Source organism: Marasmius oreades, assembly GCF_018924745.1.
Source record: "Marasmius oreades isolate 03SP1 unplaced genomic scaffold unpl_scf_1, whole genome shotgun sequence".
Classification (NCBI taxonomy): domain Eukaryota; kingdom Fungi; phylum Basidiomycota; class Agaricomycetes; order Agaricales; family Marasmiaceae; genus Marasmius; species Marasmius oreades.
Window position 1 is genome coordinate 95,409 of NW_025064825.1, and position 14,915 is coordinate 110,323.

The window sequence follows — 14,915 nt, forward strand, 5'->3', positions numbered from 1 at the left end:
GCTATTCCTATTACTGCCCCATTGTCAATGGAGATCCCTTTCTGTACAAGGTGATTACTATTAGGTATGGATGAGCTGCTATATCAAATTGTGGTAACAATGTTACACCCAAGGTCAACAGCTCTTTCAATGGTTATTAACGCATCAGAGAATAAAGCTCTCAACAATGAAACAAACCATTCAGAATACATGCAACCACAATAAGTGGAAACAGAACAAGTTTGTTTAATCTGAAAATGATGTAACAGCAATAAATCTATGAAGAAGATTAGCTATTGCTGACTTGTGTTTATTCAAGAGCTAATGAAGGCAACTAGGAAAGCGATAGAGTGACAGGACAAAACCTATCTATAAAAAGGCTTGCACTTCTACTTGCTATGATTGTAGTTGACTCCAAGAGTGGAAGTCTGAAGGTAGGGGTAGTACCCCTGGTTCAGGTTGTGACAAGACAGATATTTTCTTGCTCTATCAATACCCAAGTCTTGAATAGACTCTAGATGTTTCCAGTCATCAAAGGACTGTTTCCAGAGACAAGGATTGAGTTCTGAATTCAAATTTTTTAATTACATGACATGCATAGATGTTTACAAAGATTCAGGCTAATTTATTGACCTTCAAAATCAAATCTAAATGTTTGGAATAATTATAATGAAGATAATTGTAATAGCAGTAAGGCTAGAGAACTAGCAGCAAGCATAGATAGGAAGACATCAAACCTACACCAGTGAAGCTACCTTTTATAAGTTTCTTATTGTAACTACAATGTCTGGCTATGGAGAGTTTAAGGACTCTTTGTCAGGAGTCGATCCTTGGGTGAGGCGGGCTGACAATTGAAGGGGAAAAAGGAATGACTCCTAGGTAGGATTGACCAGACAAGAGTAAAGTTCTACTGTACACTTGGAGTACTTATATATTACACTACTTAAGGGGTAAGGAGTCGAGGGGGCAGGGGCCTCCCTATCTACGATGGTCTACAGTGATCGCAAGTCAGACAGAGTGCTCAACGGTGAGGAGCCGAAGGGATCGAAGGGAGGACGATCACAAAGATCAAATGATCAAGCGCGAGGACGGGAGGGGCCGTGATAGCACGAGAAGTACTATGGAGGAGTACTCGGAGTACGGCAAGTTCGTGACACTCTTAAACCAGATGTTCAGTAACAAAAGCTGGTAGTACAATTTTCAACTTTGGGTAACTACTTTAAAGTTGATAAATTCCCAGTTTGTCATTGATATTCTCTTTATAACGAAAAGTTTTATATTGCCACTGATTATTTAGGCAGGTTCGTAAGTAATAAGGATACAGTGCCAAAGAAAAAACGGTACAGTAAATATCAATCCACCCATGTAACATACTGCTCATCAAACTTCGCCTTTGGTACATACCTTCCCCCATCCTCATGCTGTGCCTCCAATCTCATCTTGACACTCCTATGAACCTTAACCCCCCTCGTCTTTTGCTTTGGAATGATCCTCCCTCGCCCCAAATTCCACCCCAAGAACGATTTCCATGATCCATCCCCCTGTTGGTATCGCATCCGAACTGGCCAGAATTCGAGAATCCACCAGAACCATTTTAGAGAGAGTTGGTCGTAAATTGGGGAAAGTGCATCAGCTAACTCGAGTTCTTCCTCTGTCGGTCGTTTGATGACCTGGGAAGAGGAGGAGGTAGGTCGTCTGATATAATGTTCTTGGGTGATTTTCAATGGGGGAGGACGAGGAAGGACAGTCGGGTAGAGTGCTGAGGAATCCATGCCCATGAGGTCTTCGAGAAGGTCAGCGTGGAACATGATACCGGTGTTGGTTCTGAAACATTCACGAATCATCCATCTGAGAGGGATACGAGCGAGATTGGGTTTAGTGTCGTTTGAGACGGAGCCACCGCCAACGTCTGTTTAGGGAGATGAGAGATATGTAAAGTATTTCGGAACACTGAAGGCGTACCACAATGACATCCTGCAAACCAAACCTAGGGAAAGGGGAAAGGTCAGATCCGAAAATGATAAGAAAAGTATAAATTTCTACTTACCTCTTCAATATCCGTCGGAGAATTCCGATCCTTGGAATACTTCCTCTCCAGGGCCCTTAACGTATGTGCATGCTTCGAGTGGTCCGACTGTTTCCCCGCCGCATCAGCAATCATATTCATCAGACTGGGTTCGTCGCAGCGATGACGGCGATCTTTGGGTTTACCGTCCAGCCCCAGCTCAGCCTCCTTTTGTGATGGACGGTTCCATAGGTTTGCTTTGAACTTGGCACGTCGTTCGTCGAGGGCAACTGCATGGCGGAATGTTCGGACGTTGGTATTGGATGTGGTGAATGGAAGGCGCTTCGGGATGAGCCCCACGGAGTTAACGGTATCCCTATTCGGTGAGGCGGGGTTAAATGTCGCGATTTAAACCTTATAAGTGTGAGTAACGTACCATACGCCGATAAACTCGATGTCGGCATCGATAGAGAAAGCTTTTTTGAAAGCGTTGGATTGCTCCCAACCGATTTCGTCGGCACGAGTGTACATCTTGTACGCAAATGGAACTTGTTGGTGATTGCATGCGGGCAAGATTCCGACCTGAGGTAGTCGTAGTTCAGATAAAGACCGTCACAATAAAAAGTAGTACTCACTTTGTGAATCATACCCGCTAGACTGAGGTACGGCGCATGTTAGCACTGATATTCGATTTTTATTTCTCTGAAAGGGGAAGATTTACTCACCTTCGAGCAGTATAAGACCCCCTCGAGAAACCGAATATGCAAATCCTGTCGCCTGCTGTGTCTGTTCGTGGGAGAAAGGAAGTAAAGCGGTGGATGAGAAAATAAGACTCCGAAAAGCGGGAAGGGCGGAATATAGTGACATACAATTCTGCATCAAGAACTCGTATCCACCTGAGCAGGAGAAATCAATAAAGTCAGGCTAGAACAACAGTTAGTGTGTGATATGGCTTACCCATGACATGGGCATCAAGGTTCCAAGCAATAGCTTCGTCGAGTGCCTGAGAAACGGGTAGCATCCGTTAGCCTTGTGATTCCCAAGTCATCTGAGAAAGATAATTTAACCTTGGAAATTTTTGCCATGAGAGGGGTAGCGACTTGTGGCGTTGTGTATGTTCCAATCCCTGCCTGTGCATGGCGTCAGCGCTTCATCCTCGGATGTAATGAGCTTGAGGGGAACATACTTGGTAGTAAACCATCTGCTTTGACCGATCATCCTTCTTTAGTAGGGTGAAAAATTCGACAATGTTCGAGTTCTGGGTGATACCAGGCTTTAGAAACTGAGTGAGAGGAAATAGTGCAGAAAACGAACATCCGCGTCGAATCTATAGTTCAGAATGAATGAAAAGCTGCGTCAAGGCGAAACAAAACAGGACTTACTGATCGCCAGTACCGTCAAAACAGAGCACTAGAGTCCGGTAGGGGTGTTCCGGTGGGACAATCCTTTCTGTCGTAGCCTTGGGGGCATCCACGAAAGTAGAGGCTGAAGGGGATTGTGAAGGACTCGAATCAATGAGCGTATCACCTGTTACACTTCTGGCATGAGTTGCGTCCGACATCTCGTTTGGAGGAAAAGAAGTGGGTACTAGGTTGTCGTATATATAAGAGAACTTTCTTCAAGGGTAGCCGGTTATGGAAGGCTCGCGGGGATTGTTTGGAACCGAATATCGGGAGAAAGCCCAGCATTTACGATGTCGAAGTTAATGCAATTCAAAAACGGCTTGGATATTGACAGTGTGAATGTTCTCTAGATTCGTCCAAGGCAGTGCAGGCCCATCATTTCGTTTTAGACTTCGCAGAACACGGTCACCTACCTTGTATTCGGATAAAGCAATTTTAATTTCCGTGGAATTCCAAATAGAAGAGCCAGTCCGATGTGAACGGAAATACTGTTCAATCTCAATTAGTCCCTGGAACCGAGTCTGAAGTTGACAACGTGGGAGCCTTGCGAAGCTGTGGCGAGGATGCATGGTACGGACGATGGCGCCCCAAGCACCTCTGAAGACGGTATCTTTCGTGGTGAAGACATGTGATATCTTCTTGCGGAGCGAAGGTATAGCCCTGTACTGTTCTGCTAGGTAGCCTACTCGTTAAATAAGGGCAACATTGTCTTTGACGTTGTCCTTCGTCTTCAAAAAAATCCCCGTGGACAGCGCTACTAAATCAATGCCACGCTTATGACGGTCCAGTTACCTAAAGGTAAGGCTGTTCATAGAAGTTTGATTTCCCTCAAGTTCCCATAAGAACCAGGCTCAGCTGGACGGGTCTTGTACACAGCGTCAATTCATAGCAATGCGGAGCAGCGAGTAGGTTATGCTATGGGATACTCGACTTCAGGCAAGTGCCTCCATCCGATTATGGTCACTTTCAAGCATTCACAATCTTACTTCATTACTTTCGGGCGGGAAGCGAGAGGTCGAAGCAATGGAAGCGGAGGTGCAACTATTCTTCAACTTTGTGACATGTACGGCAAGAAACGATAGCGAGGAAAAGGGGGGTGTAAGTGACAAACTTAGTCCGCATGTGGAACACTCAAACGGCGAAGGCCTACAGGTATCGATAAACGCCGTACGGCTCTACAGCGACAAATCAACTAGTATTTCTTACACATCTCCGTGTTGCTGAAGAGCACGCAATCGGGAGCTAACGCGGAAGAGTTGACGCTAGGTCGTGTATTTAACCACCGGGCTGCCCATCAATCAGGCGGCAGTGTTCGGCATACGCTCAGACCAAATAAATCCAAACCGGACCAAACTCCGACCCTTGACTTCGTGTGTTACCATCCCGTCCTATGTTTCCACTCATACCCTCTCATCGATGAAACTAGCCGTGTCGATAGTACTCTGTTACGTTGCTGTTAGGACATGGGGTTAAAAAAGAGCAATTCAAAATAGTGCGTTTGTCGCGACTCGCCCGTCGTTCTTGAATTTACCTGATTTTGAGGACAGATAGTGCTGACAAGGACTTGGGCTGCTATCCTCATTCGACGAACAATTCTGGGAACTTGAATACTTGAGGCACTATCGTAACACACAACTTGGCGTCCACCATCCATTGTAGGAGCGTTACTCGGTCGCTTGGTTGGATCACCTTCAACGCTATTGGGAAGATGGCAGATGGCAAAAACTGATTTTCCTCGAGAGTTCGGTTCCCGGATGCCCAATCCGAGCCGTCTCGAGGTTATGGAGCGTGTTGGCAAGCTGGTTTGAGGTTTTGGAGGCTCGGAGATGTCTCGTGGTGAATGAAACCCAGGTTCGTTCCCTGATCAACTCATGACAACTATCGTAGGTTGAGGAATTTTGTGGTTATCTGTAGGACTACGGTACTCGGGAGACGGCGCCTGCACTCATAAATCTCAGGCTAGCCCTGTAGTTCCTCCGGTTCCTGAACAACAAGATTGTATAGTGCCAGATGTACGAATGGGATTGTGAAAAGAGGCTGAGGCGTACTCAAGCGATACATGTCAATGAATGGGGTCTCGCCTGTCGGTCACGGTCACAGAGCATTCAGCCGGATGGGATAATCGAGAGGAAGGAGCATTTAGATTTTCTTATCTCGCACAGCAACCGCTGGCTTTCTCTCGGCTACAATTTCACGCAGCGGAGGGAGGGGGTGAGCTTGGGAATCTAGAGACGCATGTTTCGGTACGATTTTCCTCCATACGACAACTTGTCTGCTTCCCCGAGACCTATCCACAACAAACCCTACGTTCTCAGGGCGCTAGACCTACTGAGCGTAACGATTCGGTTCCTGCAGCAACATCGATATGTTATTCTTTCGACCCCTTCCTTCTTTGCACACCCGTCAAAAACCTCATCATCCAGTATGGACCGAGGTAGTCGTTCGAGCCTTCATTAAACACTCTCCTACGAGTCCCGAAATACGATAGACCATTGGACCTCCCGCGCTACAACACATACGCCACCGAGATATCTCCCCCTATCGACGAACCAGCCATTCAATGTCCCAATTTGACAGAAATTATACTTCGCGTTAACAACCGCGATGTATGATAATATCCAGGACGTATTCAACTCGGCCATTGCCCTATTCTTGAAGGTTATCTCGTTGACGGGGCGTCTCGGGTTCTATCATGGACTTGTCGGAAAATGGCCCGGGATGTGGCTTCGGAATCTCCTGGATAGATCAGGTTGTTTGTTGACAAGCATTACACTCAACGAGTCACCACTTTCTAAGCGAAGAAAGTACCATCACTTCTCCAACTCGTTCCATCTCTCGAGTCTCTGACGATCCCCGAGATGTGGGCTCGGGATTGTCGCACTATTTTCGCAGAGCCGATCAAGGACGTCTTTCGGATCGTGACAAGGTCTGTTATCAGAACTCACGATTCACCGGGCGGAAAGCCTTATCCAGTTTTCACCTACGGTTCTGCAACCCACTCTCAGGTCTATAGAACTCCGAGTGCTCGGTCATTTCGATGGGGACCACGAGTTTGTGGATATGGTACGATCCATGGGTTTCCATCGACAATGGTACCTCCCGATGCACGTCATTGCTCATTTAGGGTAGCGACGTTGGTGTTTGTTTACTGGAGGTCGGACGGATAAGTCTGTATACGACTACCTGAAGGTGTACGATCAGGAAGGTATGCAGGTTGTTGTAAAGGCAGGAGGAAAGGTTGTAGTGTGTCTGAGTACCACTCACAATTTTTCACGTTGTCATGGTTCCTTCTTTGATTCCCCTTCATTTATGTCATAACATCACAAAAATCCGGGGATTGGGATAATGGATTATCATGACGTGCCTGTGATATCTTATCCCAGAATCAGTATCATTTCCCTGCCAGATGATGGGATACCTTATTTTGGATTATACTGGATTAAAACCACGGGGGTAAACGCTAATTACGATGGCTCCTCATCTGCTGTTATCACTTATCTGACGACCTACCATCAAATATAATGTAGATATGACATGATATGACATTATCATGTTTGCCCTACACCGGGGCAAAAAAAAATCTGTAATGCTCATTTCGGCGTAATTATTTCATATATGGTGCACTTGATGTTGCTATATCAAGGATTTCTTAATTTCTGTTTCTGATACCAATTGACGTGACTGCAAGCTATATATAGAGTTACATATTATAATTATTATATTTTGGTTTAGTATATTTTACGGTTTTTAGAAGTTAACAGTCACATGCATGCAGTACCGAGTAAGTTAGTTCGTACTTACAAGTACTATTTTGTTGAAGGTCAAATTTAGGCCTGGTGCTAGCGATTTTGATTGCGTTACGCGCGCGCGCCGGCCATACCTACGACGTACAGGTTCATCCCCACATTCAAAATCTGAGTTTAGGACATGTAATATGCACTCATCTACTACTCTACCTGCTCTACAGGTGATGATCCTGAATATTATACAGTTCTAAGATGGTCACTGCTGATACATCTAACAAGGCCAACAAAGGCACCCCCTTGTCCTAATGTAGAAGCCCTACATTGAATGATACCCCATTAAATTTTGTGGCATGAAGGACTCCCTGTCACAACCAGCTTATTTTATTTATTACATCAGGCAAGCTATAGTCATTATGAGATAAGCAAACAAAAAAATTATTGGGGAGTTGTACGCTATGATGACGAAGTCAGAAATTCGGGAGTGAATGAACTCCACATTATTTCCTTTTGGAGATCATTCAGGGTTTGACAACTTAAAATATTCATACCGGATAGATGATGGAAAAATATATTGACTTGGTAATCTGCCCGGCAAAAGATAATGAATGATATTGGAGTATCTGGTTTCAACGTCCTGACACGTGGTGACAAACTGTGTAACAGTATATCACAATTCGCGATTTTTTGTGATGAATTCATTCACAATCGAGCCTCGATGGTATCAATGGTTAAACTGACGCTTTACTAATGGATGTGTGCGAAGCAGCAAGAACCATTGTCAAAGGTCATGATGCGGCAGGATTTTGGAGCCGAGGAGATTCTTGAAATTCCTTTCGCCCGTGATAGGCGCTGTAGAACGGTTTTGTCGAGATCGACATTGTAAACGAGTCAGAATCGGGAACCCGGACTCGGCTGGAGCTGACGGCAAATTCTCGTTCTTACAAAATCGTGTATGCGAAGTCCAATGGACATAATTTGTCGTTATTTGTGGAGCTCTCAATTGACAATTGTCGAGATGAGCAGGAACACCTGTACTGCATCTTATGCCGATGCAAGTCGGTGTTGCCGTACAGTCGTCGCGTCCACTTCCACCCGTCTCTTCGTCGAAAAGGAAATCCTATCACACATAATGTAAAGTTCCATCTCGGACAAATCTTCTTTGCGAACCTCTAGCTAACATTCAAACTCAACGAAGAGAAGAAGGATTCGGAGAGTAAGGTTTCCGAGTTGACCGACAAGGTAGGTCTTAGTCTTGTTTGGTTCGTTCCGCCGTAGCTTATAGAAACTCTTGTTCTTTCGACTGTGATTCTGTTCGGAACGTATTTAGAGGATGTTCAGAAGCGGGAGCGACGGGGTCTACTTCGAAAACGTACAAGTTTGTAAGGTACTTTCAAGGCGAGGACCTACATTCTCAAGCAGTGCCCCGAAACCGCTCTCCGATCTCCCTGGATGGAGGAAGATTCATAGAATGCTTAGAGAGAATCCGACCTATTGGCTGCACCACGTACAGCCTTTTACACCGGGACAATAAACTTCATCCACGAGCACCTACATCCACGTGAGCACATTCTCAATATCCAAGTAACGTTCGGAGATGAATGGGTGGGGAACGAGGCATTCTCGGCCTCGTTCAAACTGAATAGAGGGCAGTTCAGTCCGACAGGGCTCCTCGGGGAAAGGTACTCGAAAAGGTATATAAGGATGGTGAGTGTCCCATTTTTCCTCATTATCCTCTCAGGTTTTTTTCTTCAACAACTGTTACTAGTCTTCTTGACACGATGCAATTTAAACTCTCTACTTTCCTCATTGTTGTCGCATCTGGTAAGCCTTTTTGTGCCCCGTTTTCTTCTCACCATCCGCGTCTGCTGACGGTCTCTGACCTCTTCCCCCATTCAGTGATGATGCTTGCAGTTGCGCAACCAGTTGAAAACACTCCCGAAGCACCGGCGGAGGACGTGAGTGATATCTTTTTCATCCATTTGTCATGGGTCGCTCTTAACAAGAAATCTTTAGTTACGGGGGTCACTGGGCTTTTAATGATGGAATTGCACAACCAGTTGAAGCTTCTCCCGCACCCGAGGCAGATGTAAGTGATACTTTTTTTCTTATCCATTTGCCACGGTCTCTCAATTAGACAAAATCTTTAGTACATATGGTTCAATTACGATTATCCTCAAATCATTGATATCGATTCCTAGTAATAGTTTTTTGTGTTAACCCATATATTTGAATTATTTTTTTCCCCGTGAAACCGATGACTTCCAACAAGCCTACAGGTCTTGTTTTGAGAGGATAGTTGACGCACACGCTCTTGTTCAAGTTATCATGCAGCCGGATCTTGGAACTGAGTAGATCCTTGAAATTTCTGTTTGACAGGCGCTGTAGAACGAGGGATTTTGTCACTCCGATGGCGAGATCTTTGGTAAAGTTGAAGTTGCAGAGAGAATCGGGAAGCCTGACTCGGCTGGAGCTGCCATCACGGCCCGTTGGGACCGTGAGATTATATATGATGGTGCCGGGAGGCGATGCACCGCCTCTCTTTCTCAACCACTATCATCCTGATTCCTCGTCGGCGCGTACTCGTCACCCTCTTTCGTGCTGCCGTTATTTGTGGGTATATAAACGCAGTGGCATCATTCTGGAAGGCCACTTGAGTCATACTCGTTCCGTAACTTGAACCGTTTATCGACACTGAGGACTTGAATACTTGCACTGGAAAAATTGAGTCATTTTCAACCCATTTTCGGAAGAGGAAAATGATCCGAAAAGCGTGACTTTTTGGTGAATTGTAGAGTGTCAAATATGCAGTAGAAATGTAAAATATTCAACAGATTTTCTATGCTTGGAAATTTTACCAAAAACATATATTTTAAATGTATTCTAGATAAACCAAAACAGAAAGAAAATGCAGACTTTCAGGAGAATTTTAGTAGGTTGAACATGCACGAAACACACTCCATTTCAGCCACATTTTCGGCCTTCGAAAACTTCCCGAGAAGCCCAAATGTTGGGAGCGTATTTCTTCGTCTAAAACATCACAAAAACTTGGACTTTTCGATGAGTTTCCGGGTCGCAAAATTAATACAAAACCCCCATATCTTCAACGAGTTTTAGAAACTCAAAAACGCGTCAGAAAGTTAGCTTTTTCACTTTATTATAGAATAACGAATTTGTTGCGGAAATCCAAAATTTCCCCCATGTTTTTGAATTCTTGAAAAGTCGGTATACATACGGATGTCCGTATTCTTTGAATGATCCATCCGGAATCCGGATGCTGTCATCCTGGTGGCCGTTCTGCAGCGTCGCCAAAATCCTCTCCGAGTCGTAAGTTCGATTTCTCCACACCACTGCCCTCGAGTCTCGACTGGTGGTGGGTGCCGGTATAACCGTAGGTATGCAAAGTTAGCCACTACGTTGACTTGGATTGACGAGGTAAGGCTCTTTTTCATAAAACATCGTCGTTTGTAACTAGTAACATTTGCATCAACCCACTTCAGTTCCGCGTCAGGGCTCACTGATTGTCCGTGCAATAGATCGATTGCGGTACCAGCCAAACACTAAGGTAGAGTCTCAGCAAGTGTTCTTACCATCGGCCGTACAACCAATCCATATCTGCGATGTGCATCGTCGATTGGCGGAAAGGTTACGGTTGCGCAAATCATCATGAGCCAATAACGAGTCGAAGATCATTGTATTCATTATATATACTTACACATACTCATCTTTGAGGTATATGGTTCGTTGAAATACAACTAATCTATGCAGAATTGCGTAGTTGTGATAGTCCAGGACGTAAGTTGTTTGTGAATCAGAGATAGTAAAAGCTACGCTCTTCCCTCATACGTTGCTTCATTATGTGAAATTGGATGAAACGGATCCAGACTAATTCGACGACGCAGGTCATGTTCAGGAGAAGGAAGGAGAAACCCGTCAAAGAGGGGAGGGGTTATGAGCGAAAGCTGCGAAACCTGTCGAAGGTATGTATTTTTCGTACGAGTTCTGGGGGTCAAACCTCAAAAAACATACCGCACTGGAATGCAACACGTAAGGGAATATTTTATCTTGAGCAGTGTCAACGCAGCCGATAAATTTTTGCTATATTTACCGAAAAAACGTATGAATTTTTTCACGGTGGATACAAGAATACTAGTAACTTATGGAATACAAGAGATGTCGAGACTCCCGGCGCAAAAAATACAAAAAGTGTGGACCTCCGACTTAGAGATGCAGGTAGATTAATGATCTAGCCAACCTTTCGCCTCCTCTGGCATTGAAGACGAACCTCTCTCGATGAGATATGCCACCTGACGTGCTCAGTCAGTCAGAATCGGGGCACCGGGAGGAGGACACGTACAACGACATCGCTGACCCGCTTTCCTAAACCCTAACAATCGCATGCTGAGATGGATTAGGGCCTCTGTGACCAAAAGGGTGAGTTGTCAAGTCAAAGCGAAAAAGAGTGAAATTACTTACCAGTTCTATGGCTTAGAGGGACCCACCATTTCCCTAAGACAGTCCAATCATTGATCTTACACCTTTTGTGCTCCTTCAACCGTCTCGAAACGTTAATCGAACGTCCAATCTTCAAAAATTCTTCCCCATTCCACTTTCCCTTAACCAAGTAGATCCAACCCGCTTCCTCCCGCTGATATCCTTTTTGTCGTCGTTTCAAATACTTGGAAGCGATAGAACGATAGACGACCATAAGGGGTACTAGTGCTGTTGGTGTTGAGGCTGATGAGCGGGAATTTTAGATATTACCTTTCCTGATCAACACGGCTCAAGACCACACGTTGCTTTTCCCTGTCCCGCCTTGACTGTAGTGTAGTAATTCGTTTCTACACTACTGTCATCGATCCTCGACTGTCGACTTCCCTTGCCAGTCGAAACAGTTGTGAACTGCAGGAAGTTTCGGTTTGGGGGGTTGAGCTAAATTAGGTGCGTCGTTTATCCATCCTTTGTTTTTATCGGACTTAAACTGTGGTTGACCGTACATTTTTGGCCGAGCTGTGCGAAGACGCATGAAAACGACGGATATCGCTGCGCCGTGAAGAAGTGGCAGCGGAAGACCGGATAGGACATCGATTTAAAGGCAATACCACAGCAAATTCAGCCGGAACTCGTCAAAACGGCCGATGGCCCAGACGCAGGACATTTCCTCAACTTCGGATCAAGGTTAGAAGGGTTTTTTAATTCTCGACAGGAGGTGCAGGGTATGGAACACCGGGGGGTTCGCTACAGGTGACCGTTGAAGGATGAGTGATTGCTGGCTGGATGGGAGCCGGTTGGGAAGTACGAGAGACGACTCTCGATGCGGATTCTCGGGTGGGTTAGATTCTTGTGCTGAGGTCCACCACCGTCTGTCTCATCTTGGTGGTTTCCATCTGATTCGGGTTCTCGGCCACGGTGCGGAGACTGACTGGCTACCCTAGGATGCAACGATGGGTCTGCGGCGTTGGTCACAACAGAAGGGAACCTGCGCTTTCCTCATTGAGAACCGAAGGGCTTGGACCGAATATTGGAAGAGAACTTGGTGGTCGAAAAGATGGTTGTGTGTATGTGTCGTATTGGTTCGAATTCTACGGTCTGCTAGGAAGTTTCAAGCTCCATGGTTTCCTCAGGTTAGCATCAGCTCTCAGGGAAGTGAGGGGTTGCACAGTTAGTCGGCTATCATACAAGGAGTTGGTACAGTACTAGAAGTCGTAAGAGTCTTCTGCTAGTAGCATATTCGTGATCAGTGAACCGGAAATAAGTTAGCAAGGAGAGTGCACACCTTCAATCGCCCTATTCCATGTACGAGTGACCATTGTTTTCTCTTAACATCCGCCTTACTCAAAGCTCCTGAGCAATGACACCATCTCGACACGTTATCCGACCTACGTTTGGCACATCGCCGGTCCCGTTGTGTGAAGGCCGCTCCAGATTATACGTCATCCCTGTCGGTAGCGACGCGGTCATACTCCCCTGAGCAACTCGAACAAGTCCATCTGGCCTTGTGGCATCCGGTGGGCCTGTGTTTAGGGTTCCGAAGGAAGAGTTTAAGTTTGGAGTTTATAAGATGGTAATTGAGTTTTGGTTTTTTTTTGGGGTGGTTTCGTGGGCGTGTGATATGTTTATTTTATGGTTCTTTTTTTAGGGCGGTGGGAGGGATGGTTATGCTGGTTAGAGCGATTCGGAAGATGAAGGTACCTTTGGTGGGTGTTATTATTGTTGCATTTGATCATGGAATCATGGAAATTATTGGAACGCGTAAGACTTTGAACCTCATCCTATGCCACGACCCGACCTCGACGAGGAAGAGTTGGAACAGATAAGGTGCGTCCATTTCACTCTAGACTTATTCTTTGAAAGTCTGTAGCTCAACGAAATGTAGGCGGTATGAAGATTTTACAACAGTGGGTTCGTTCGAACCCGACCCCCCCACCCCCCCCACCTAACTGTCACTTTCCAAAACTGCAGAGCTCCGAGGGAAAAGGTCTGAATCATGACGCAATTCTTGCAGGGGACATTGGCTAGTTTCAGTGGCTCACATGGGTTACGGAATTTGGTCGTGTCTGCGAATTCTCGGACTCCGACGAGGTCCAAAGCGTTCCGCTTGAGGAGTCCAACCTCAACCAGATACTCGGTGGCTAAGTGGAAAACAGCGCAGGTAAACTTCACAAACTCCAAAGGAGGGCTCTTGTTAAGTGAAGGTGTGAACCTGGAAGCACAGGGAACTCGAATTCGCCATGTAAATCTTCCGAGTCGTTCATCGTAGCTTCCCGATAGCGGTCAACGATGTTTCCGACGGTCTTGAGCATCTTGCGTGTAAGCTTACGCGAGATAAACTCTCTTACAGTATCCATTTCACTCTTTTAATGTAAATCCTGCTGTGTAGTTTCGGGGAGGCCCACGTTTCCGAGCGCTTGTAGAGGTAACCTCACAGTCTCGTTAGCTTTTTGACGGAGGAGGAAAAGTTCGACAATGGAGTATTGCACTACGGAATGGAAGTATTTCTGGGTTGCTGGAGGAAGGAACTTGGAAATGTGCCGATGCATTTCAACAGACAGTTCCTTAGGCGGCTCGAGTGCAAGCGGATCCTCACATAGAATTCCGCCCATATTTGCTTGGTCCATAAAGACCAAGTAATCATAGAATCGCTCTGTGCGTAGATATACATGTTGGAATAATTCGTGTGAGGTTGATGTAGATCGCGTAAGTATGAGCAGTGCCTGGCGGTTTGGACGTAGTAGCAAGTAATATCCTGCTCAAGTCCCCGTAAATGACTTGAGATCCTAAGCGTTTGAGCTCGGCAAGGAGTTGAAGAAACGTTTTTGCGCATGAGGGCATGAACAAACCGGTGGATGCTGGCGTCGTACATGTTAGAGGTGCTCGAGCTAACCCAACGCCAGAAGTGATCCATGTCTTGACCATGTTCTTCAGAATACTGAACGTATGTGAGGAAACACTTGATCCTCCAAGTGTGAGATCACGTTGTCCGCCTTCCTCTGTATACTCATTGATTGTTTTCGAGACGGAGTCAAACGCCGTAGTTCCGCCACTTCCTTTCAACTCATTCACCACCACCGAATGAATCACGGAATTAACGGCTAGATTCCGAATCGTCATTCCAAGGCAGACGTTGGGATATACCCCAGGTACCACAAATTCAGCGTTAGGGAGATCTTCCACGGGACACCTGTCATCCTCGAGTCCACCTAAATCGGGGCGATCGCTGGGGGATCGCCATAATACCATATCCTACTGGACAAGTCGGCGAGCAAACAACAGAGGCTGGTCGCC

General features: G+C 45.8%; 4 protein-coding genes across 4 annotated transcripts; 1 reads left to right on the forward strand and 3 right to left on the reverse strand.

Annotated features, from left to right (window-relative positions):
- Nucleotides 1–1,215: 1,215 nt before the first annotated feature.
- Nucleotides 1,216–3,725, reverse strand: E1B28_013845 (uncharacterized protein). Its single transcript, XM_043160650.1, has 12 exons — nt 3,367–3,725; nt 3,299–3,311; nt 3,171–3,242; nt 3,052–3,114; nt 2,942–2,987; nt 2,854–2,880; nt 2,710–2,770; nt 2,620–2,641; nt 2,421–2,566; nt 2,027–2,360; nt 1,942–1,966; nt 1,216–1,888 (listed from the first exon to the last, which is right to left on the reverse strand). Exons 1-12 carry the CDS (start codon nt 3,543–3,545, stop codon nt 1,332–1,334), a joined length of 1,545 nt encoding a protein of 514 aa, XP_043001776.1. The 5' UTR covers nt 3,546–3,725; the 3' UTR covers nt 1,216–1,331.
- Nucleotides 3,726–5,456: 1,731 nt separating this feature from the next.
- Nucleotides 5,457–5,825, forward strand: E1B28_013846 (uncharacterized protein; the record flags this gene model as incomplete). Its single annotated transcript, XM_043160651.1, has 1 exon — nt 5,457–5,825. One exon carries the CDS (start codon nt 5,457–5,459, stop codon nt 5,823–5,825), a length of 369 nt encoding a protein of 122 aa, XP_043001777.1.
- Nucleotides 5,826–11,351: 5,526 nt separating this feature from the next.
- E1B28_013847 (uncharacterized protein) lies at nt 11,352–11,838 on the reverse strand (the record flags this gene model as incomplete). Its single annotated transcript, XM_043160652.1, has 3 exons — nt 11,352–11,437; nt 11,488–11,550; nt 11,607–11,838. 3 exons carry the CDS (start codon nt 11,836–11,838, stop codon nt 11,352–11,354), a joined length of 381 nt encoding a protein of 126 aa, XP_043001778.1.
- Nucleotides 11,839–14,261: 2,423 nt separating this feature from the next.
- Nucleotides 14,262–14,870, reverse strand: E1B28_013848 (uncharacterized protein; the record flags this gene model as incomplete). The annotated part of the gene is made up of 1 exon (XM_043160653.1): nt 14,262–14,870. The coding sequence occupies one exon, from the start codon at nt 14,868–14,870 to the stop codon at nt 14,262–14,264; it is 609 nt and encodes a 202-aa protein (XP_043001779.1).
- Nucleotides 14,871–14,915: the final 45 nt, after the last annotated feature.